General features: G+C 39.4%; 1 protein-coding gene across 3 annotated transcripts in view; it reads right to left on the bottom strand.

The window, feature by feature from the left end:
• Positions 1-3,162: 3,162 nt before the first annotated feature.
• Positions 3,163-24,103, bottom strand: part of LOC103479473 (enhancer of polycomb homolog 1-like) — a 37,372-nt gene continuing 16,431 nt past the window's right edge. For 2 of the 3 annotated variants that reach the window (XM_017310179.1, XM_008433904.2), the window contains 13 exons: positions 20,087-20,246; positions 17,047-17,192; positions 16,756-16,962; positions 14,804-14,952; positions 13,694-13,841; positions 13,443-13,607; positions 12,672-12,761; positions 11,582-11,730; positions 10,596-11,005; positions 7,505-7,620; positions 7,289-7,424; positions 5,603-5,957; positions 3,163-4,317 (listed from right to left, as the gene is read on the bottom strand). In XM_017310179.1, the coding sequence (XP_017165668.1) occupies positions 4,245-4,317; positions 5,603-5,957; positions 7,289-7,424; positions 7,505-7,620; positions 10,596-11,005; positions 11,582-11,730; positions 12,672-12,761; positions 13,443-13,607; positions 13,694-13,841; positions 14,804-14,952; positions 16,756-16,962; positions 17,047-17,192; positions 20,087-20,186 (2,244 nt within the window). In that variant the 5' untranslated portion in view covers positions 20,187-20,246 and the 3' untranslated portion in view covers positions 3,163-4,244. Of the gene's footprint in view, positions 4,396-5,602; positions 5,958-7,288; positions 7,425-7,504; positions 7,621-10,595; positions 11,006-11,581; positions 11,731-12,671; positions 12,762-13,442; positions 13,608-13,693; positions 13,842-14,803; positions 14,953-16,755; positions 16,963-17,046; positions 17,193-20,086; positions 20,247-24,103 lie in introns of all 3 variants that reach the window. The other variant, XM_017310178.1, reaches the window with a different exon arrangement.

Raw genomic sequence — 24,103 nt, 5'->3', positions numbered from 1 at the left:
ATTAAAACAAAAACATATAGTTACTACAACCACTAACATTCATGCCTTTATCTCAACGTCCTGGAAGGTTATTGAAGTATTGATCTAACTGGGTACTTTATTTCAAACTGAAGGCATCAAGCCGCAGCTGGCAGTCAAAGCGATCAGCAGGCGACCTTCATCTCCCCCTCTGACTCATCAGCTGTAATGAGGCGGCCAGTCCGCCATGTCTGCTCTTCATTAGCTTCTGTCTGGGCCGTAAACGAAGATCCAAAGGATAAAGTCGGCGCTTAGATAATGAGACCGGATCCGGAGAACGTCCTCATGTCCTTTAGCTTTGAACTTAACCTCACACAAAGCAACGACCGATGTCACCAAATCCCTGTGTCTACAAACGCACACGAAACACCGGCGCTAATGAACACAGAGCCTCTTTACACAGCTGGTTTAATAGGAAGCTTTTAAATGATGTGAACAGTTAGCAAATGCACCGTCATGATGGAAACAAAGTGAACAGTTTTATATTTTAGATGTTGTTTTGCTTCACTGATTCATATGTAAGAAATGAGTGTGTAGCGGTCAAGACCAGGAAATCTCATAATTTATATGTTTATATGATTCCTTGAACAGGTTATGATAGGTCAACAAGTTACACAAAACATGATAGATGTTAGATAATTAAATTTCATTCTGGTCAGTTCTGCATTTTTAGCTGTTTTAGGGCGTTTTGTCACTTTAAATCCAAATAAGCTGCTGCTGGCCGTGCCCCCCCCCAACTCAACATTTACACTCGCATGAAAATTATGGCAAAAAGATGCATAATTATACCACTGTATATCTTTGAAAAGCATTAGTAGAGCATCCTACACAACCAAGAAGAATGGAGCATATGGTTTCTGGAAGGTAAATCAACAAAATAACTGTCCCATCAGTTGTGACTCAACTTCTGGGAGGTTTTTGACATGGCTCATTTTCTACAAACCAAAAACATTAACTTATGAACTTATTGCCTATAAATTGCTTTTCTTTTGTTTTGTTTTTTTTAGTGCTTTGGCTGATTTTAGAAGCAGCAGAAACCCAAATCGTAGCATAAAAACCTGCAAAATGTGAGTTTTGTAAAATAGGCCCCCTATAAAATCCTGCTGGTTTGCTGCTACTTGGATGGACTTTTTGCTTGGGGCCAACTTCGGCTCACTAATTACAACTGATTTTGGCCAAACCAGTTGGGAATCCGGTGCAGGGTTTTGTTTTAAATGGGTTAGATTCTAATTTGTGTTTGTTTTTTACAGATTTGTTCTGCATCAAACCTAAACACACAACTACAGTCATTTAAAAATGCTGGGACGCAATATGAGGCTCTTCCTCTCATGCCTCACTGTAAGAAGTTAACATGAGCTAACTTCGTAGTTATGTTGCTATTGGACAAACTGACCATTTATTACTCTACTTTCTTCTTCTACTCTCCAGTTTGTATTATTTGCCGTCATTTCGACTGTTACCTTCATGTTTTCTTTTTTTTCCTCTCTCAATAAAAGCTGCATCTGGTCTGGCATTGTTTAGTTGTGATGCTGGTAGAAACATTCCTCAAAGTTCAACCATTCAGAGAATTTTGACAAATTTTATATTTTTCCGATTTAATGGGATCTTGTTTTCATTAATCTTTTTGACTGAAGTGTCGGTTTGGACAATTATTCCTTCTGGTTTTAAATGCTGCGTAACGAGGCATTTTGTAACCACATGCAGCAGCTGATTAGCATCTCAATAGCTCATAACATACCTGAACCAAATCCGAAATACCAGGAGTTGAAGAAGAAACTTCATGGATGCAGAGAGCCGGAGGAAGTTCAAACCTTCATCGTATCCCGACTTCCTGACTTTCAGTGACTTCCAGAAGGGCAGCAAACGCAAATGAGCTGGATTAGCAGTGCTAGCCAACAGATAATGGCGTCATCCAGGACATGTTTGAGTTGAGCTTAGCATGTAAGGCAAGTCTTTGGTCGGAAGCTTCTTTTATTGTGCACAAAACTGTCGAAAAAAATACGGTTTCGTCATTACGTGGCTTCCATAAAAAAATTTAAATCACACGTGAAAAAGTCAAACATGACCACCATGATCCTCAAGCTACTTCCGGTCGTGTTCTTCGTGGTTCCCGCCAGCGGCAACATCCGGTTGTTGACGTGACTGGTACGAAAAAACAAAGTCTATAGCAGTTTTTTTGGAGGGGGGTGGGGGTCATCCTAGCGCCAAACCTTTATCGATTTTATTAATCCAAGTTTCCATTAAGCTCATTAATATCAAAATACCAAATTGCGCAGTTGTACATTCAATGGAAACAACCGGAAATCCTGCCGTCATCCACAACGACTTTGGAATAAATAATGTGTGTGTGTGTGTGTATATATATATATAAATTGAGAATAGTACCTCCCACCTTGAAAATTCTGCTTTTAATAATGAGAGGTCACATTGAAAATTATTCAATTAGCATTAAGCTAGCTGCTACTTTCCTTATGAAATCCTAAGGAAGCAGCAGGGGTGTACTTACTTTTCCAAATTAAACAAGCTTCCCAAACTTGGAGGTAATTTACAGCAACATTTGGAGACAAACTGTAGACAACAAAAAACAAACGACACATGCTGGTCAAAACACATAATGCCCTGGATTTTTATTTCATTTTGTGACATTTCAAAAGGATTTCTTTTGTTTGCGTGTGTGTGGTGGTTGGGTCTACAAAAAAAAACAAACAGGAAACAGAGTCATGAATCAAACTGGGAAACTGGAATGGGCATTGGGATAGTGGTACAGACAAAGAAAAACTACAAGTAGCCTTGTTCAGTACCAAACTCTTCACAGAAGAGAGCACATTTTTTTTTAGGTTTTTATTTTTTCCCAAATGAAGGCACCCGATAACATGTGGTTCATGGCCTTTCAGCCTTCAGGATAGCTTTTTTTTTTTCTTTTAAAGTAGAGAAAACGTCTAATTTCTTTTTTCAATTCATACATGTTTGTTATTACATAGAGGCTGGAATGATAAATGTCAGTTACTGCATTTTTTTTACTCCCTTATATATAGATATATATATTTCGTTTAGAGCAACAAGTAACAAAAGAATGAAGTTTTTCCATGAGCAAATTTAAAATGTCAAGTGGGGGAGGTGATACAATCTCGTTTATTAAAAAAAAAAAAAAAAAAAAAAAAAAAAACAATGAGATGGAGGAAAAACAATGAAAAATGAGGCCATCTAGTGGAAACCAAACGATAAAAATCATACAAAAGCAGCATCAGTCAATTAAAAAAAAAAAAATCATATAGTGCCTAGATACGTCAGAAGCAGCAAAGACTTCTGGGAAAGTCTTCATCCCAATTGTTTTGTTACTTGTCTCAGGAATAAAAAAATGTAAGGAAGAGCAAACAAACGCCTCGCCTACCGGCCTGCGACTCCTCAACACGACAAATATGGTGGAACAACAGAAACATGTTCAATGTTTTTAAAAAATATACGCAGATGTAGCTAAATGTAGCTAAACACTGACTACAGCTTGGGGGCACCGGTGAGAGGTACAGTGTATTTAAAATAAAAAAATTTAAAAAAAAAACCCGACATGAATAGCTGGGAGAGGGAAGGTGGGGAGAAATAACTTTTTGTAAACACGGCACAATAAATAGATCCAACAGCAGGTTCTGCACCATGCATGTGATGACATACATTTTTCTGTGGTACAACTTTCACTCCTCGTTATTTTTGCACCAGTTGCAGTTTGTCGTTTTCTCTTTTCGTCTTTTTTTCTTTTTTTAACTTTGTATCTCGAGTGCAAAACATCACAAATGAACAATTCTGTATTCAAGTAATGTTATATACAAGAACGAGGGGCGGTGGTGGTGGGGCGGGGGTATTTTCGGGGCATTTAAAGGTGGGGCGGGGGTATTTATTACAAATATGCTGTACTGTACATATAATTGCCATATTAAGAATTTACAGACGATCTCTTATTAACAATTACAAACGGGGGGAGGGGGAAATTATGGGAGGGGAGAAGAAAAAGAAATTTGTACGAGACGAGCATTGCAATTAAGTCCCAAAACGGTTGCCGTGGAAACCCAACCTTGCCGTGCTCATTCAGCCACCACTTGCATTCACGACTAAACAAAATGATGCATAGCACCTTAAAAAAAAAAAAAAACAAAGAGGAAAACAAAGAAAACCCTAAGGAAGAAAACGGCGCCGCCGCCGGGTGACGTTTCCCTCGCAGCCGGCGGCGGAGGCTACGTGACTTCCATGGCCACTGTGTTCTCTGACAGACTGTTCAGTGCTGGCTTGTCTTGCTCCAGATTCTCCCTGAAACGGGACAGAGGAGGCAGAGGAGCACCGTTAGCTTAGCGCTCACAGACGGCTTCAGGCTTTAAAGGTTTATTTCTGGAAGTGAGACAAACATCAGCAAAAGTGTTTTTGTTAATTCCAGGACGGACTCAATATTTAGTTCAACAGCATCAACTATTAACGTTTACGGCAGGAATACAGGCTCCAACAATAATAATTTTTTTTTACTTTGAACTGATCTAAACAGTCTTTGGGAAGTTGACAGAAACCGACTCATTGGTTCAAACAAGACAAACTGACTCACTTTGGGTCCAACAACAAACTGAACCACTTGACTGTTTTTTGTAGTTTCAATCAGCCAAAAAAAAAAAAAAAAACATAAATCTGTCCAATCACATTCCAGCTTCAGCTGGTGAATATAGCGTGAAAATAAAATTATTTTTTCACAGCAGATCCAATTTAAGAATGTTTTTTCTTGCGTTTTTTAAAACAGAAAACACAAATGGCAGAAAACGTTAACAGAAAGCAGCTTTAATCATCCCGTCTGAATTGTATGACAGTATTTAGACCAGGCTACAAAATATTCTAATATCATTTATTCTGGTAATAAAACTTTATTCTCCCATTATTTCAACTTTACTGTCATGCGACTTAAATTATTTACAAATCCGAGATCTTAGGTATTTCATTAATATACAGTTTATACTGTTCTTTTAAAGACATGTATATTAAATTGGGTATATTTTGTTATGATGCTATAACATGTAAATCCACTGGGATTAAAAAATGACTAATCCGTTTTATTCCCAGAGCCAAACATGGAGAACAGTTTTTATGCTCCTCTAATCTGGAACAAACATCCAGAAAACTGTAGAACTGCAGAAACACTGAGCTCCTTCAATCAAAGCCAACATCTAATTTAAGAGTTGCCTTTAATTAGGATTTTTTCCTTCTTGATTGTGGAGAAAAGCTAATCCCTGTTGCAATAAGCAATAAATTAATCGCATAATGAATTAAAACAAATTAAATAATTTCCATTTTCATTATTTACCGTTTTTCTTTTCCCTCTTTCTCCCAAAGACTGGATGATAAAAATCTTCTGGTTTGCTGCTTTAGCCTCAGTCGACCATTTTTTGAAGAACAATTTTGTTTACAGAAATTTTATAATTCATCTTATTTGTCGTTTCTGTTGTTCTGTGTATTTTGGATATTTAAAATGTTTACAGTGTTAATCTCATTGATCTTTGACAATGTGTCCTCGCATTATTACCAATATTTTACAGGACAAAAGGTGTTTCCTCACCTGGGCACCATGTCCAGCGGGGAGGTGGAGGAGGTGGCCACCTTGGGCTTCTGACAGTTGGCGGTTGCTGCGTGGGCGAGCTTTAAGGCGGATGTCGACATGGTGGCGCTCAGCGTCCGCGGCGCGTGGATGCGCTTGCCGGTGGGGATCGCCAAACGGAGGCTGTTGTTGTTTCCCAGCAGGACCTGAGTGGCGTTGGCGGCGGCGGCGTTGGCGGGTGGGTGGGCTGTGCCGTTGTTGTTACTGGTGGCGGAGCAGGGGTGGAGCAAGGCGGACGTCGGGGCGGCGGTGGGAGGAGCCGGGGCGGCGGGGGACGGGGACGCTGTGCTCGAGAGCGACAAGCCCTTGTAGACACCTGAGGTTGGGGTAAAAACGGGTGGAGGGGGGGCGGCGGCGGCGGTGGGAGGGGCAGGAAGGCAAAGAGGTGACAGGGGGAGGAGGGGTTTGGAGATGGAAGTTGAAATTATCGACCGTCTTTTAGAGGAAAATTAAATAAATTCTACTTTTTAAAAATGTTTTTCAAAGGAGCCACAGAAAACTGCAAAATGTGAATTAAAACAAAAATTCACTTTAGCAAAACTTTACTGTGTATTTAAAAAGGAACCAATCTGGGTCTCTGTCACTTTAATGTTCATGCTCACAATTTTAAATCATTACCACTGCAACAGGTTTTCTGGGTGTTGAAATCTCTCAAGTTCATGTTTTCACTGCAAAAATACAAAATCTTACCAAGTATTATGTCTGATTTACAGTGCAAATATCTCAGGACACTTCAAACAAGAAAGACTGACTTAAAAATGAGTTTTCAGCAACAATATGAACTCATTTTACGCCAATAATTCCTTAATATTTGTGACAAAAAGTTTATGCCATTGGGAGATTATTTAACTTGTAACATGGGAAAAATGTCTAGTGATAAGTGAAATAATCTTCCAATGAAATAAGTTATTTTTTAATCAATATTAATGCATCATTGACTGTAAACTTTTATATCTCACTGAAAAGTTACCAGTAAATTAGTTTTATCTCATTTCATGTGCATTAAGAAATGTGAACTAGAAACTAGAACTTTGTGTTTTTGCAGCGCTTTTGTTTTACAAAAAGTGAAAACACTTTTTCCTGTTCTGTTAATTTACCAACCTGCATGTTCATTTTATCTGAACTTTATACAAGCAATCTCATTTAGAGAGAGACTGATTGTGATTTTTAAAAAGGGGGCGGTTGACATGAGTAAACAATCGTGATTAATCGATAATTGAAATAATAGCCAAATATTTAGTAATCGTTAACTGTAGTAAACACCAGTTGAAAGAACACCAGTCAGAGCAGTAATTACACCAAATTGTACAGAAATACATGTGTGACTGCTCACAAAAATAAAAACCGTAATTTGGGCAGTTTGACTAGAAAACCCAGAAAATGACAGATTTGTTTTGCTTGGTGAGGATTTTAAAAGAGAAAACTTATTTATGTCACCATCTATAAAACGTTTTTTGTAGTTAAGCCCAGATTTAAGCAACCGCCAAGCGATGAAGGTTGCTTCCTGCTTCTCACCAGAATCCCAAATAAAGGAAGGCATCGGGTTTCATAAACTCTGGTTTTCTGCTTTTATTTGATCTTTGGGGAAATTTTAGGCGTTTCATCCAGCGACACTCTAGGGAGGAGCGTTTGTGTCGTCGGCTGTACCTGAGGAGAGGACGCCGTTGACTCCGCCTCCCAGGGCCAGCTCGTCCTTGGTTTTCAGAGCCAGCAGCTGTTCGGCGGAGACGAGGGCCGAGGCGGCGAAGTGAGCGCTGGCCTCGTCCAGCGTGTTCGCCAGGCTCTGCGTGGGGAAGAGAAGGAGCGTTTAGGAGAAACTCAGCAGCTGAGTGCATGGCGGCGGCGGCATGGTGGCGTACCGACCTGTGTGCTGTTGGCAGTGCTGTTGGCTTGGTGCTGCTGCTGGATCTGCTCCAGCTGCTGCTTGTGCATCAGAGACAGCTGCTCCTGATGCTGCTGGTACTGTTCTGCTGTGAACGCTGAGACAGAGGAGTCAAGTTAGCCATCTGGGAAAAATCACGTCTTTATCCCACACAGAGATAAAATACTGTAGAAAACCAGGCTGATTCCTTTAACCAAAAAGTATTAGTTTCTGCTTTCTAACAGTGAAGCACCATGAAACAGCGACTGCTGGTCCTTTGTGTGTGAACGTACAGAACCAAAAGATGAGTAGGAGGTTTTGCATGTTCATAACTTCACACCAGGGCCAAAACGATCAATCTGATCACTTGTGATTAATTAAACAGCTGCAGGTACAACGGGGAGAAATAAGAGTAAAAAGAGACTCAACTTTTTTTTTATACTTGTTTAAAACTGAAACGATTAATCATGATTCATCAACCGTTGAATTAATCCGCAACAAATTTAATAACTGAATAATCGTTAAGAGTTTATTACAGACTCAGGGGGGAGAAAAAACAATTTGCTGAAAGAACCAATTAACTAATTAAGTCAAAACTGTAACAAAAAAAATATACATTTAAACTTTTTATCCACAGTCAGTTTGGAGAAAAACAAACCAAGAGCAACTGGGACAACGACTCAGTGTTAAAACATTGCACAATTCACACAAAAGGAAGAAACAAGTAGATTAAGTTCTGTTGCAATAGAACCTGATTGAACCTAAACGTTTCCTGAATTTGCCATTACTTAGTTTAGATTTTGAAACATTAATCATCTCAAAACTTTTTGTTTCGGTCTGATTTTAACACTTTCCAACAGACAGAAAATGAAACGTTTTACGTCCGAGAAAGAAAGACCAATCCTCTGGTAATATGGTGGGAAAACAACCGTCCAACCTTTTCATTTAACTTGGGAAATGTGGGAAGTATCTGCAGTGGATCCCAGTTTCAGCCCCTTTAAAAGCATCTGAACCTGCCTATTTTTACAGGTCAGACACCGAACATGTCTTGGTGATATTACAGGCACACAGTGGACTGGGAATGAAAAGCCGTGAAACCAACCAGGTTCCCAAAACAACCAGCTAAACTTTTTCAAACATCAGGTGAGAACTTCAAGGTGTTTGGATCAAATCTGCGTCACTTCATTCATTTGTCTCTTAGCGTTTCTAAACAATCAGTTCGATTTCCCAGTGTGTGCAAACAGAACCAGTCGGTTATGAGTGAACCCAGAACCAGAACCTGTTCAGATGCAGCAGCACATCTGGTGTAAAGCTAAAGCTAATCTTCAGAAGCAGGAATTCAATCACATCCAACTCAGGAAAAAACCATTCAAATCCTGCTGTCGGTAAAGCATCAGCATTTTCCGCCCGACTCTTGGTTTTCGCCTCGAGTCTTTTGTTTTTTTACTTTTTATTGATTTCAAAGACTTGTTTCTCATGTCATGAAATTAAACGGCTCCATGCTTCTCTGAAATATTGATTTCTTCTTTCCCCGCCGACCCACAAGTTTTCCAGTCCACAGCATCTGAGATTACTAGTCCCTCTATTCTCCAAGTCAAACATCTGTTGGCCAATCTCCAGCATATCGCATTCCTCCAATCTAAAGTTTTCCCAGTTAACTGCACCGCTGTAGCGTCACTTCCAGCAGAACCACCCTGTTACTTTGACTCCTGCCTGGGTATTTTCATTACGGTGCAGCTTCACAAACAATCAATAACCAAAAGCATGCAACGCATGTAAAAACAATGCGTGCAGCACCAGATGCACCTGAATGCCTTCAGAGTGCGGCGTTTAGCCTGCGAGTCGACACAGCAACGGATCCGGCGTGCGTCACGAATTTATTCAGCTCATCCAGGTTTAATTGACGCCTCTGGGATTGGGAGGCGAGCTCAAACTTAAAAACAAGAACAAATCTTTCACAGAGCAAAAGGTGGGAGTCGGAGTAAACAAACGCAAAATTAAAGCAGATGCAGTAACGTCGTTAAAATAACTGATATCTTTACGTGATTGATACTGGAAGGATGAATTATTCAGATACTCGTTGAGACAAAATCGATGCAACCCGACTCATTTGTCTTTGCACAAATAGTCGCACTTCAACAACAGACACTCGGCTAATTAAAACAAAGAGCTGCTCCAACTTTAAAAACAACATGGAGAGAATCTACAGAAAAAAACATGAGCAACACTTTTTGGACAACCAGCAAAAAACAAATTATTTTGGGATAAGTGGGGTTCCCCAAGGTTCCTTCCTGGAGCCACTGCATGTTTCCAGCAGCTTAGCCATCTGGGTGAACATTCAGAGCCACATAAAGACAGTTACAAAGTCGGCCTATTAGTTAAAAAACATTTCCATGAAAGGACTAATGCCCCAACAAGAGAAACTCATTCATGGTTTATTTTTAGTCGCATTTATTAGTGCAACAGCATCTTCACAGGTCTGCCTACACTGCAGCTAACTAATGCTAGTTAGCATAGCCACTGATGATGGCAGACAAACAGTTTTCCTGCAACAGCTAGATGATTCAGGGAGTACATGAGGATGATTGACAGCGCTAAGACCCTCCTCCTGGCTCTGATTGGTTGATTTTGGTCAGGAGCGATGCGTTTCTTCAGACGACAGCAGCAGCTCAGGAAGGAGATCGAGCTTTTCACAGATTATTTGTCTCATAAACTAGAGGTGTAATGATTTATTGACAAGTCCATTTATCGGCACCGATTTCCTCAATTTTGGGAAATCTGATCGGCTGATACTTCCATGTGAAGCCGATCTCAACCACCTCAGCTCTAAAAATCAGCCTCTGTCTTCCGCTCTGCAGTCAGAGAGTTTTGTCTGACAGACCAGACCCACCAGGTCATTCCTGCACGTTTGCACTTAATAATCATCCCACAAAAAATCTGAATCGGCAGAGCAGGAAATATAAAGACAGGAAAACTGCAATCTGTGCAACTCTAGAAACATAACATGGTGGGAGTTTCAACAAATATGTTAAAATGTTTTTTTTTTTTTTTAATAAAAGTTACACGCTGCAGCTTTAATGAACTGCCACTTACCAGCAACGGGTGTGGGAGGAGGGACCACCCTGGCCGGGCGCTGCGATCCGAACGGCCGTCCCCCAGCTGAAGCGGCGAGCGGGCGCTTCACGCCTCGACTGATCCTCCTGAACAGCGGCTGGGCGTTGTCCAGCTCGTGTAGTGGTAGTGTCCGAGGTCTGAAGTGCCTCCAGCGGCACGACTTTATATTAGACAGTATCTGGCTGAGGTCCGAGCAGGGCGGCGGCGCCGAGGCGGGGGAACTTCTGTCCGAGGTATTTGTTTCTGAGGTACCGGCGAGCGTGTCGGGAGCCGGCGAGCGCGAAGTCGCCGAGGGAGGCGGAGAGGTGGGCGGCGGCAGGTCGGGCGTCTCCGGGTCCAGTTGGTGGAACGAGCCGTCGTGGTCCGAGTGCGCCCGGTCCAGTAACACCCTGCAGGCCCACAAGAACCAAATGGTCAGGAAAAACTTCTTTAATCGAATCAACAGTTCATGTAAGAAAATAAATCAGAATAACATCTGCCCTCTGTTCACATAAACATGGTGCTTCTCTTTTACAGTAATATTTCAAAAACAAATTCAACGTCTTATCGCTTCATGACGATGATTTTCACATTTAAACCCAGAAAGAGTAAACATTTAATATAAATGCATCTTTCTGAAGCATTTATTTTTATTAATTTCAGTCCCTTGTAAGTTATATTTGCTTTCTCTTTCTCCAAATCTGCTTGGTAAAAATAATTGATAAATCATGAAGTTTCATTAAGTTCAACTGTATAAATATTAGTTTTTTGTTTTTTTTCTGTATCCACTTGCAGTAATAAACATCTTTCTTCTGCAAAAGTAAAAATCTAATCTATAAACGTTTTACAGATATCAACTCAAAAACTGTTATATTTTAACTGCACAGGATTTCCATGACATTTCTTTGGTTTTTTGTATCTCCACTCCAACATGCGATCGAGTTTCAGATGAAATGTTGGAGCGAAGCAGAACCGACAGAACCGACCTGCCGCCTCGTCCCACGCGCCGCCGCGCCATGCCCAGGCAGCGGCGTGGAACCGTCAGCGTAGTGAGGCTGTAGCGGAAGCGCGCTTCGGCCAGGCCGCCGTCCCAGGCGCCGCTCCACGGCCAGCTGCCCACCAGGTCCGGACGGGCCTGGACACACAGAACCACAGCGGTCAGCCTGACCCGACCCTGAAAGGAACCACGTCTGCGGCCGATAAAAACCCGACCGCAGGCCAACAGCCGGTATCGCACCGTTTAACTGGGTTCACACACTTTTTCACACAGTAAAATTCAAGCACATTTCAAGAGTTTTCAAGGCAAGTTTCCAGACTTTTCCAGCACCTCACCTTGGAGATAAAAAATGATTATTTAAATTCACGATTACATCACACTCCTGAAAGTCATTTAAGGAAATGAAGTCAATTTTTGCCAGAAATGATTTTTTTATTTTCATCTAAAACATTTTTTGTTTCATCATGTTAGAAAAATGATGAAATATTATTTATTATTAATAGTTTTTGTGTTGTTATTCTGCACAGGGTAAAATTCATATGTGGCAAAATGTTATGTTTTCAAATGTTTAACACCTCATATGAGGGCAAGAGGGAAAAAAACAACAAAAAAATCCTGGAATTTCAATAATTTTCTTTAACGTTTTACAGACGATCAATAATTCATTGAGAAATTAGGAATAATCCATATTTATTACTTTGAAACAACCCAAATGAATTTTTCTGCTCAAATTATACAGAGAAAGCTACAAAACAGAATCTATAAAAATTAGTTCTCGCTACGTTTTCTGGTGTTTAGCAAATAAAAACTCAATGCAAGTAATTTTAGTCTGATTTAACTTCAGACAGGAGAAAAAAAATCCGTTTCCGTCTTTATTAGGTGAACAAAAATGTCTGGTTTCAACTCAACATTTTCTAATGTTGAGTTGAGTAGTGTTTTAATAAAAATTTCAAATGCAGTTTGAATATCAAGCACTTTCCAAACCTTGAAAACACCTCATTGAAATTCAACTCCAGGATTTCCAGCACCCGTTTCAAACGCGGTTTGTTTAAAGCTTGAGCTAAAAGTGTGAGGCTTACGGCGTAGTACTGGCAGCCGGCTCTCCTGCGAAACGCGTACGCGCCGTCGGGGTCGTTCTCCTCCTCCGCTTCCGAAGAGCCTGAGTGGAGCTGTGGGCAGAAGAGGTCAAAGGTCAGGGTTCCAGTCAAGCTCAAGGACAAAAAAAGTGTTTTCACAGTGAAGTTCTGTCGCTCTCAGAAGTGCAGAGATTTAAACTGGAACTGCACCAGAGAGAAGATGGGAATGATTTTTAAATTAAACCCAATAAGGTGGCGGATCACCTTCCCTTCATTAATACGAAAACAAACGGAAACAAAAAGAGAGATTCAGGGTTTCTGCTCATTATTATTAGACGTTGCCTGACAGCAAAGTCCCACACTTTACAAAGCAAATGTCTTGGTAGATGTGAAATAATATAAACTCATCCAGTAAAGGGAGTTTGTGTTAAGCGAAAAATGTAATATTGATGAAAAAGTACCAGTTTCATTGGCAGATTATTTCACTTACAACAGGGTAAAATCTCTTCTTCTCTTCCAATAATCTGCCAGTGGAACTGGTCATTTTTCATCAATATAAATCTTTTTTTTACTTAAATCATGCTCCCAATACTTTCTGAAAAGTTACTTGTAAGTTAATTTTGTCTTATTTCAAGTGTTCCAATATATTTGCCCTAAAAACTAAACCAAAATTATTTGGTAAGATTTTGTGTTTTTGCAGTGCAGACCTCGAGAAACTAAAATCAAACTCCATCGTTTGATCGCTGAGGCTGAGCTAACCCGTTAGCGCCTCACCTGGGAGAAGGGCTCGTCGTCGGAGCTGGGGAAGTCGTACTGGTTCAGGTCCTTGGCGTTGAACACGACCGGACCCGTGTGGTGGGCCATTCCCGACGACAACGGCAACATCTTCGGCTTCTTCTCGTACCTCCTCTTCGGCCGCTGGGGTTCTGCCTTCTCGGGCTGCAAGAGCAAAGCGTTAGTACAACGACGCTCCGGCGTAGCTAAGGCATTAGCCTTAGCGTTGGCGGTCCTGACGGCGGCTTCACCTTGGACTTGTAGTCCTTGGAGTCCAGATGGTCCTGGTGTCGGTACTGATTGGTGAGCGGAACCAGGGGGATGATCTGCGGCCTCACCAGCGCCCGCTCAGCCAGAACCTCCGCCATTATTTCTCCACCAAAGTCCGACATGGAGTTTCTGGAGACGGAAATGAAAGCATCAGTCTCCACTCTGAAATATTCCAGTAAAATTCAATAATTTTTCCAGGACCACACTTTAGAGACAAAAACAATACAAATAAACTAAAAAAAAGAGTTTCAGTTCACCGTTATGTTTAGTACAGTTAATGTTTTTTTGGTTTTACCATTTCATATCCTATAGCAGGAACAAAATTTTATGTTTTGAAGTGTTTCTCACTCACCCTCCACACCTGACTGACCCGAGAACAAAACACTAATTTAACACAAAAAAAAATCCCCAAATTTAAAACAATGTTTGTTTAAAATGTCAGATAATCAGAAGAGTTTCCAAAATGCCGGTTTAAACTTAATTTAAGTCAAATTTAAAAATACTTAATTGATCCAAAAGGGAAACTAAATGTTGTGGCAACTCATTAATTCAAATCCATCAAAGTTGTTGTGATGTTTAAATAAAAAGCTGTTGGGAATAATAAACATAACGTTGAAACAATTCAAAGAAACTATATTACGGTAAATCCCATTCATAGTCAAATTAAATGATTCCTAAATTACTGCCCAAGTCATTTTTTGCCGAAAGATGAATTAAGCAAAACATGAAATCTACAAAATACAAAGTTACAAACAAAATCTCTAAAAAGTGTCCTTGCCAAGTTTTCTGGCTTCTAACAAATATAAATAACTTCAGTGATTATAACTAAACCAAAAGAAGAAAAAAAAATCTTTTTATCAGGTGTACGAAAACATCTGGTTTTAACTGCAAATGATGTTTTCCATTATTTAGTCAAACATTTTGCATTTTATTATTTGAGTGTCAAGCACTTTCAAGAACTTTGTGCAGAAATCAAGCACCTTCCAAACACCTGACTGAAATTCCAGCGTTTTCCAGGATGTCGTGGGACCTCGGCTTTCTGCCTCGGCCCCGTTTGGGAAGCAGAACTTTGGGTCTGCAGCTGGACTCACCGCTTCTCGACGATCTCCAGCGTGAGGTGCAGCAGCTCCCTCTTGCTCTTCTCCCTCCTCTTGATCATCTCCAGGATGGTGACGGCGCGGCTCAGGTCCCTGCGCAGCTTCAGCATCTTCTCGTACGACGCCTCGTCGTTCTTACGGTTCTGAGCGAGGAAAGGCAGACGCAGATGTAAGGAGATGGTGAAAAGGGTTCAAGGTTCATGTTGGATTCATGGTCCTCAGTTAGGACTCAAGGCTGTGATAAATAAATGAACAAAACCACAAAGGTCTGGCGACAAAAACATGGAAACTCAGACTGTTAACGTTCTGAATACAAATACTCAAAATTACTACTTCAGCTTGGATTTGGGGACAAATGACAGACACTTAGAGAATAAAGAAAAAATGTACTAAAATATTGACATTATATGTGTGTGTGTGTGTAAAAAAAAAAAAAAAAAGAGCAACCAGTAATTTAAGGAGTTTTTATATTTTTTAAAGCCAAACGGCCAAAAATTACTTTTTTAAAATAGTTGTCAATCAATTTTTACCTGCTCAATAATTGACTATTTTAGCAACTTTTCAGATAAATTAAATAGGCTTTTGTTAAATCAATTATTGGCCAGAATTGGATCACCACTATTATAAACCCAACATGATTAATTATTTTATCCTGAAACAATTAAACCAAACAGAAATTTGTATTTCACTGCATGTTTAGTCTCATTTAAATTCAACTTCTAATTTCTAATAAGATCCATCTCAGTTTTCCACAAACCAAACAGAATTTTAATTTCGTTTTATAATTAAATTCATTCATCAAAGCCTTGGTCAAAACTGAAAATGTTTTAAATTTATTTCTGTCAGAGAGAGAGAGAGAAGAAAAGCTGACATGTAAATCTCACGTTTTCTGTGTTTAAGGATAAAAGTAAAGCTGCAAGTTTTTCCATGTTGTATTTGCTTCATTTGTTCACGTAAACAAACCATAAGCAGCAGTTGAACCACATCCAGACGTCTCATAACTGAATTAAGACGACTAATCAGAGAGAAAAGAAAAACGCCTCTGATGCTGATGTTGCTTTTGTTGCAGTTGAATAACAGCCTGATTAGTTCATTAGAAAACTATTGTGATAAAAAACAAACTGGATTAAAACGCTTCAACGAAACAATAATATGAGCCACAGAGTCGGCCGTCCACGTTAACCAGCAATTTAATGTGACCTAAACTATTAGGTTTAAAGTTTCTGCAGGTCCGACTCACTGACCAGCACATCAGACGACCAAAGTCTGGTTCAGGGGCCATTTGCAGCCCCTGGTATAATTATTCATGGCCCCCCAATATAAAATCCAAAGACTGTGAAAATTTGGTTCTCAGTTCATTCACTTAATGCAGACGGACAAAATTTTGAATATTTTTAAGGGGAGATTTTTACAGAATTTTTAAAAATGGAAAACGTTAGGTAAAACAAAGTTTTGTCTTTTACCAGACACATTTTTCCCAATTTTTAGATTTTATTTGAAGGGAATGTGAAGTTGGATCACAAACCTGCAGCAACATTTGGTAAAATAAAGCTGGAGTGAATCTATTCATTAAACTTGGCAACTTTTTCAAATAAAGTGATTTTTTTTTTTTACTTAATCAGGAAACATGATGTTAGTCAAAAGTTTCATGACCGACAGCAAGTTTCCCAGCAGAGTCTGATCCACCTGTGTCTATTTTTAGCTTTTCACATGAAGAGTTCACTGCGCCAACGTCAGAGCTGAAGTATGCAGAACATTTACGTCCCTGCTGCCTGGATCCACCCAGTCTGTTCACGCTTCACCAAAAGAACAAGGAGGAAACGGAAAAGAAAAAAGAATCCCCTGCAGGTGGAGCTAAGAGCAATAAAACACCTTCATGACTCAACAGCTTATGCAGTAAAAAACCTAAAACATGTGAAAATGAGTGCAGGGTTTGGGAAACGAACCTTCCTGGTCTGCATCTTCTCGGTGCGCCGTCGGAACGCCACGTACGGGTCGCCGGTGCTGGAGCCGTCCCGCTTCTCCTGCTTGACGGTGGGGATCAGGGAGTTGGCCTTGCTGTTTTTCCTCTTGCGGCTCCAGTAGTCGAACACCTCCTTGATGAGCTCGTCGTCCTCCTTCAGCAGCAGCTTGGCTTCGGGGAGACTCACCAGCTGGGAGGAGAAAACACCAGAAACGCGACTCAGATCGCCGAGTCTTTAGCGGCTTCCAGCTGCGGCGCGGCGGTGAAAGCTCACCTGCTGACCGCTGCCTTTCTCCAGCCGGTCGATCATCTCCTCAAACTGAAGACAGCTGATCTCCATCTTCTTCTTTAGCTTGTTGACGAAGGCCTCGTCGTCCGTATCCAGGTCATAGTCTGGCTGCTCCGTGTCCAAGCTGAAAGCTGCAAAAAAAATAAAAACATTATTTTATGGACATCAGAAAACGGTTGTGAAAATTCCAACAATGTTTCAGTCATTAAGCTGAACAAAAACAAACAGCAGCTCACAATAAAAGTCCGTCAGTCTCCTGGGCCAGAAAAACGTTTTGAAGAAAATAAAGTCATAATATTGTACGAAAAAAAAAAGTTGTACGAGAAATAAAATCATGTAAGAATAAAGTGTCACAAGAAGAAAGCAAGAAAATCAGAGGAAAAAAATGATAATACTAGTCATAAGACAAAAAGTCATAATACGAGAATAAAATCAAAATATTTACAGGAAAAAAAATTATATTAGTAGATTATATATAACGTGATAATTTTACAAAAACTCAGACAAAAAATTAGAGATACACAGACATGAAAATATGGGCAGATATCAATATCCGATATTAATACTTCAATGATGGCCGATTTACTGATGTACTACACATTTCACTACCATTTTTACACCTTAAAGAAAAAAAACAAAACAAAAACTCAACCAGAAACAAACAACAATAAGAAAAAAAAACCCAAAAACAACTGGTTGTTCTGAACGGCCCAGTTTTATTCCTCAGTCATAAATGTAGATATAAATATCAGACGGGTGCTGATATATCGTTCATCCCTACAAAAAAAATTAAATTAGATGCGGAACGTCGGTTTTACAAATGGAAAATACTTCACCATTAAATCATCAGACTTTGAAACCAACAACTGCGTCCATTTCAAAGACAGAATCCCAGACTTGATCTCGATAACCACTGAAGTTTAATTTAGTCATTTTGACCTTTTACAACGTTTTCCTGCATTAATAACTCCTCAGATCATCCAGGCCAGTCATAACTGGCCGACTCAAACCGTTTCAAACAACCAGCTTCAAATATCCAAAACATTATAAAGAAACCAGGTAGCATTGTGCTGTGAGGTCAAAGGTCAAGCTAAATACAGGCAGCAGCCCCCATTTATCAGAAACAGAGGAGACCAAAACATCTGGGACGTGCCGGACATCACAGTCTGGACGATCATCAGGCTTAATGAGACAAACTTTGACCTTTCGGATAAATGAAGGATTGATTCCTGCAGCTAATGAGAAGCAGCACTATCTGTGTTTATCCATTAAAATGCTTTTAGGCAGTTTGCCAAATGAAATTCAGATTTCTCTCACTGAACCCCCAGCAGATTATTCATCTCCGATCCGACGCTTCAGACACAGATTTAATCAATAATATTGATTAAAAAACTGGAGAGAATATCTCCTCTGACTCTTCTGGGGTGAATTTAGTGGAAGTCAGGTGAGAGATAAACTGATCAGATCAATAAACCTCACAAAAACTTGATCACATCTCACTGACAAACATATCGGCTCGGAATGAGAACAAATAAAACGGCTTCAGAAGGAACATTTACTCTGATTCGAATCAGACAATTTCAATTAAAAGCAGCAGCTGTTACTGTGGAAAAACTCCAGATTAATCATTTCTGATCTTCAGGATGATGAGGATTTCCTTCTGGTTCAGGAGAAACCCATAAGAGGAGCAGCTGTGAGCCGGACCAGACGTTTCATGTCCACCTCCAGCGTTGGCGGCGGCGTTTGGAGAACAGCAAATTGCTTTTCTTTGAGAAACAATCGTGGAAACCAGCAGTGACACAGAAACGCAGAGCGATCCGGCAAACTCATTTCCTCCGAGATTACAGGGCGAGGAAATCTCCCCGACAATCTGCAGCTAACCAGGACTTTAGTTAGCGATTAACTGGATTCAAAAAGCTGGCACATCCTCAAGATGTCTCGCATTAGAAATGCATTAAAAGATCCAAATAAATTCCTTTTTTAGGGAGGAAAATAAACATTCAATTCCCTAAAACGCAGCAACACAGAATCCATTTAGTGTTCAGTTGATCATTTGTAGAAAATGGTGCATCTGCAGCCAAAATAATACATCCAACATGCAAAAAGCTCAAGTTAAATGAGAATGTTGCTGGAGGATAAATAGTCCCAGAAGTTAATGTGATAATGTTGTTGTTTTGAGACCATTTGAAAGTAAAATAATGGAAATAATAATGTAAGAAAGATCAATAAACTTTAAATTCTACATTTAAACACTGGAACTGGAAAATTTAAATAGCCAAAAATAAATAAAAACAACAATTAAAATGAATTATGAACTCTATAAACAAAATTGTCCTTCAGAAAAAAAGATCTAGAATATAAATTATGAAAATGGAAATGATTGCGCTTGTTTTAATGTAACATGGGTTTAATTGACTTATTCTGTTGATTATTTTGTGGATTAACTGGAGAACAAAAGCTGCTTAATAGATCATTATTATTATTACAGGATTTGAACCAGGTGACGATGAAACTGCCATGAACATGTTAACAGAAAAAAGTTGTTTTTTTGTCTGTAACTGAGCCTGCAGACTGATATGCATCAGATTTAGTTCCACATATGAAAGTGGCTCTAATCGGGTTTTTTGGTGGTGAAAGTTCAGAATTGGGTCGTTAAAAGAAAAATAAATAAATATTGGGTGAATGTAGCTTTTTTCTGACATGGGACACAGTTATACTTTTAAATCCCTTATTTTCAATTAGAATCAAAACAACTGCCTCTATTAATGCTAATTGTATTTATTTTTTTCAGTACAGTTTTGAATTTCTGCAGAGTCTGGACTTTCAGCTAATGGACTTTTGAGTCTGTATACTCCAGATTAATCAATTACTAAATTAGTTGATTGATGAAATAATGAAGTAATCACCATTAGTTGGATTAAGCCGTGAGAACGTGACAACTCTAAAAATCTCACAGTAAACGTCTGAGGGCCTTTACTTGTAAAATACATCTTTCATCTGTGGGGTTGTGAAACTGGAGACTCACGCTGTATGTGAATGAGCTGCTTTGGCATCTTGTAGTCGCCGGGGTAGAGGGAGTCGTAGTAGGTGATGTTGCTCTCCGCCTCGGGGACCGGGATGACCATGTTGTCCCGCTTCTCGCCGTAGACCTGCTGCGCCGAGATGGCCCGCTGGAGATGGTGTTCCTGTGGGGAGAGAGAGATTAAAGAGGCTGCTGCAGAAAAATAAAATCAGCCAAACACAGACAGAACAATCTAAAGTAGCGGTTCTCAACGTGGGCGGTACCGCCCCCCAGGGGGCGTTCAGAGGACGGCAGGGGCGCTGGCGGACATTTTTACAAAAGGGGGGCGCTGGGATGCCTTTGGTTGAAGGTAAACTTTACACCTTAAATGCACAACAATGCCAGTTTAGACTTTGAGCAACTTGGTAAAACTGTATTGTGTAACATTAAAACATGCTTGGCTGCAACTGTATCAATGGCAGCTCTTCTTCTATTCAGTGTTTGTTAGCTTCTGTTAGCTTCTAAAATCACGATACCCTCACTGTGTATCCCTCTGAAAAATGAACCCATTTAATAAAGAAAAGAAATCCCTCCATGGTGATTCCTCGATAGAAAGCGTTCATTTTATAGCGTTAGCACCGGTGCTGTAAGTGGTCTGGTATGAAACGAGTGTGATAGAACAACACAGCACTTTCAATAATCAGAATGCAGAAATTGTTTCCGTTGTTTTAAAAGGGTTATGTCAGTCTGCCTTTTCYCCATCGATATGTTTCCCGACCGCCCTGCACCTTAGGGGGTAAAAAAAAAAAAAAAACCAAGGCGCACATTGCGCAAATCTCTGCAACAGGAGAAGCGGGACATAAAACGGAGCGACAAACTAGATGTGAATTAAGGCATAAAAACAGATAATCCGACGCTGAACAGTGAAAAATCAACACATTATGTGAAACATATGATGATTAGGAGGCACAGCAGGTGATGAGTGAAGATTATGGTGAGCGTCAATAAACAATAAAATAAATTTAGCAACAGGAAAGAAACTAAAGTGGACATAACAATAAACCAAGAGAGGATAAAACTAATCAAATTAAACTAAATGGAAATGAATGAACAAAATGCAAGAATAAACTAAGAAACTAAAATAAATACAGAGGAATAAACTGGTATGGCAAGACCATGACACTTTCAATTTGACTCATTAGGATTTRATTAAGAACCAGATTTGTTCTTTGTAATTTCTGTCCAGTAAAACTATTAATCTATAATCAATAGTCAAGTCTATATAAATATATAATCCATGTTTCTGTCTCATATTTGTATGGTATTAAAAGGACCTGGAACTTTAGTTTTTCCACTGAAAGCTCTGGTTTGCACAATAAATGCCATGTGGGTGAAGTTTTATGGATGAAACTCTGATGTCCCATTCTCCTGAAGGCAGCACAGAGCTGCACCACCAGAAACTGACAAACACTGAAGAGAAGAAAAGCTATAATTAATGTAGTTACAGTTCTATCCATGTTTTAATGTTGCAGAGCTCAGTCGTTTGCAAATAGATCAAAGTTTAAATTGGCATGTTGAACATCTTWTATCTGGTCATTTTGTGGAATATTTAACAACTAGAAAATGGCAAAGAACAAGAATATTTGTTCCACTCCGATTGGCTGCTGTTAGACCTACAGATTTTAACTTGAATGTTTGTTGCATTTTTCGTAGACGCCTGTGAAAATAATTTCTATTCCCATGACTTTTTTGTTCTCTGGGAAATTATTTTTAATGATACAGAAACAAGCATAAAAATCAAAACATTTACTATAGTGATAGTAATATTAATGATAAAATAATAGTCCGTGCAAAGTAGCCTACAAATTCTTTGGTGGGGGCGGTGAGGGACCTGGATAAAGGCTGGGGGGGCGCTGGGCCAAAAAAGGATGAGAAACACTGATCTAAAGTATCTGATCGCAACGGTACAATTTATGTTTAAAGAAATCAATTTCCAATTTACATTAAAAAATCTTTTGTGACAGAGAGCAAGGGTTTATAATTTAAAGACAAGGAAATATTTTTTTAAAATGTATTAAAGTAACTTTTTTCTTTTGTCCATCAGTGTGTGGGGTCGATTAATAGATCGGAGCTTAACTGAAGGACAAATATAAACCATCTTCAAAACGGTTGAAAAAGGATCTGGTTGGAAAATATGTTAATATATACAAAAATGCTATTGTTGATTTTAAAAGTGTATAAATAATTGTCCATTTAAGGATGAGAATGTGAGGTTTAAGTGTCTGTGTAGGAATCATTTAAGAGTTTATCTGCAGATTTAAACGCTGCAGTAAGTTGATGAGCATGAGAGTTGAAGTCACATTTTCTCCTGGATGTTGTAAAAACTAAGAGCTCCAACTATTTCTGATATGAAAAAAAACAGCAGCATGTCTTAATGAAAAGACAGAAGTTTTGTTAAATTAGTGAAGGCCCTCAATGGAAAATTTTAATCAAATTAATTGCAGTTTCTGTCAAAATAACCAACATTTTCAATTCAGAAACCCTTTCCGCTGCTAAATTGCTGAATATACATACATGAGCTGGATAACATTTATTTGAATCAGTTTTTTTATGATTGAGGCAAAGTGTTTCAGGAACTCCTGATAAGTCATGGACCTTTAAAAATAAGGATTGTGATGCTAACATCTGCAGCATGTTTAGCATTGAGATGCTAGTTTAGGTTTGAATAGCTTCACTAATAAGCTAGCTCCTTTGAGCACAGTAATAGTCTTTCCTAGCGTCCCATCAGATCAATTTTGAAGCAGAAATTAACCCTTCGTGGGTCAAGAGAACCAGCTTTGCTGTCCATTGACCTCGTTGCTGGTGCGTCAGATTTACGGGTGTACCCGAAACACAATAGAAAGGTTCCGTCTGGGACATTTTAGATGGAAAAAATAAAATAAAAAAATAAAAATCTATGTAATTAATCAAAACAAACATGTTGGAGTCCTGACTAGTTTAAAAGTATACCTCCGTTTATCCATTTAAATCTCATTTCCTACTGGACTCAACCTGCAGAACAGGTTTACTCTCCTGTGCATTGAACAAAAAGGTTAAATTAGAAATAAACCACAAGCCAGAATCAGCCAGAAACCTGATCAGTGCATCTGTTGTTCAGCAAGGACGTTCACATCCGACTTAGTTCAAAATGCTCTTACACAAATTAATAAGATTATTTTACTTATAATATGGAAAAAATGTCTTGCTATAAGTGAAATAATCTGCCAATGGAACTAGTCATTTTCATCATTAAGGAATTATTCACTTAAAGCAACCTCTTCCTTTTTGCTGAAAAGTTCATTGTAAGTTAGTTTTATCTTATGTGAAGTGTGTTTTGCACCAGAAACTAAACCGCCCTAAAATATTGTGACAACTGAAAATGGCCATATTTTGGACAGCCTGACCTGGAGAGAACAAATGTGGAGGGAAAGTCGGTCCGGAGCGTTTTCCCTCCATAACTGCCCATCATCCAGCTCATCTAGCTGCCACCTGCTGCTGGGCGCTGAGGGGGAAACGGCCGGCTGGTTTGAACGTTTCCAGTCGGGTTTAACCGCTGAGCCTTTAACTCCGGCTGGCTGTTTGCCAGCAGACTGAGCCGCGTAGAGAGGCTCCGCTGGGAGGAGGTGTGTGTCTGTTTGCCCTGAGGCAGACCCAGACAAAGGAAGTTGGGAGTGAATGAGTTGGCGTTTAGCGGAGGGTGTCAGTTCGACCAGTTCATCAAACACTCGCATGCCAGAGTTAAGTAGAAACTAGCTACATTTACTCAATTATATTTGCCCAAGCAACTTTTGAAATAAAATAAAATAAAAATACTTTCTAGAATATCTTTACTACGCTGTGCTTTCTACTTTCACTTGAGTAAAACTTCTGGATTTTCTTCGCACTGAATGAAAAAACATGTTTTAACCAAAAATTCAACAGACACACACACACACACCTGCAGTTTTTGTTAAAGTTTTATAAGATTTTTATTGAAAGAAACTCATTTGGGAAAATGTTCTT

Source organism: Poecilia reticulata, linkage group LG17 (assembly GCF_000633615.1).
Source record: "Poecilia reticulata strain Guanapo linkage group LG17, Guppy_female_1.0+MT, whole genome shotgun sequence".
NCBI lineage: Eukaryota > Metazoa > Chordata > Actinopteri > Cyprinodontiformes > Poeciliidae > Poecilia > Poecilia reticulata.
This window is presented reverse-complemented; position numbering and strand designations above follow the sequence as displayed.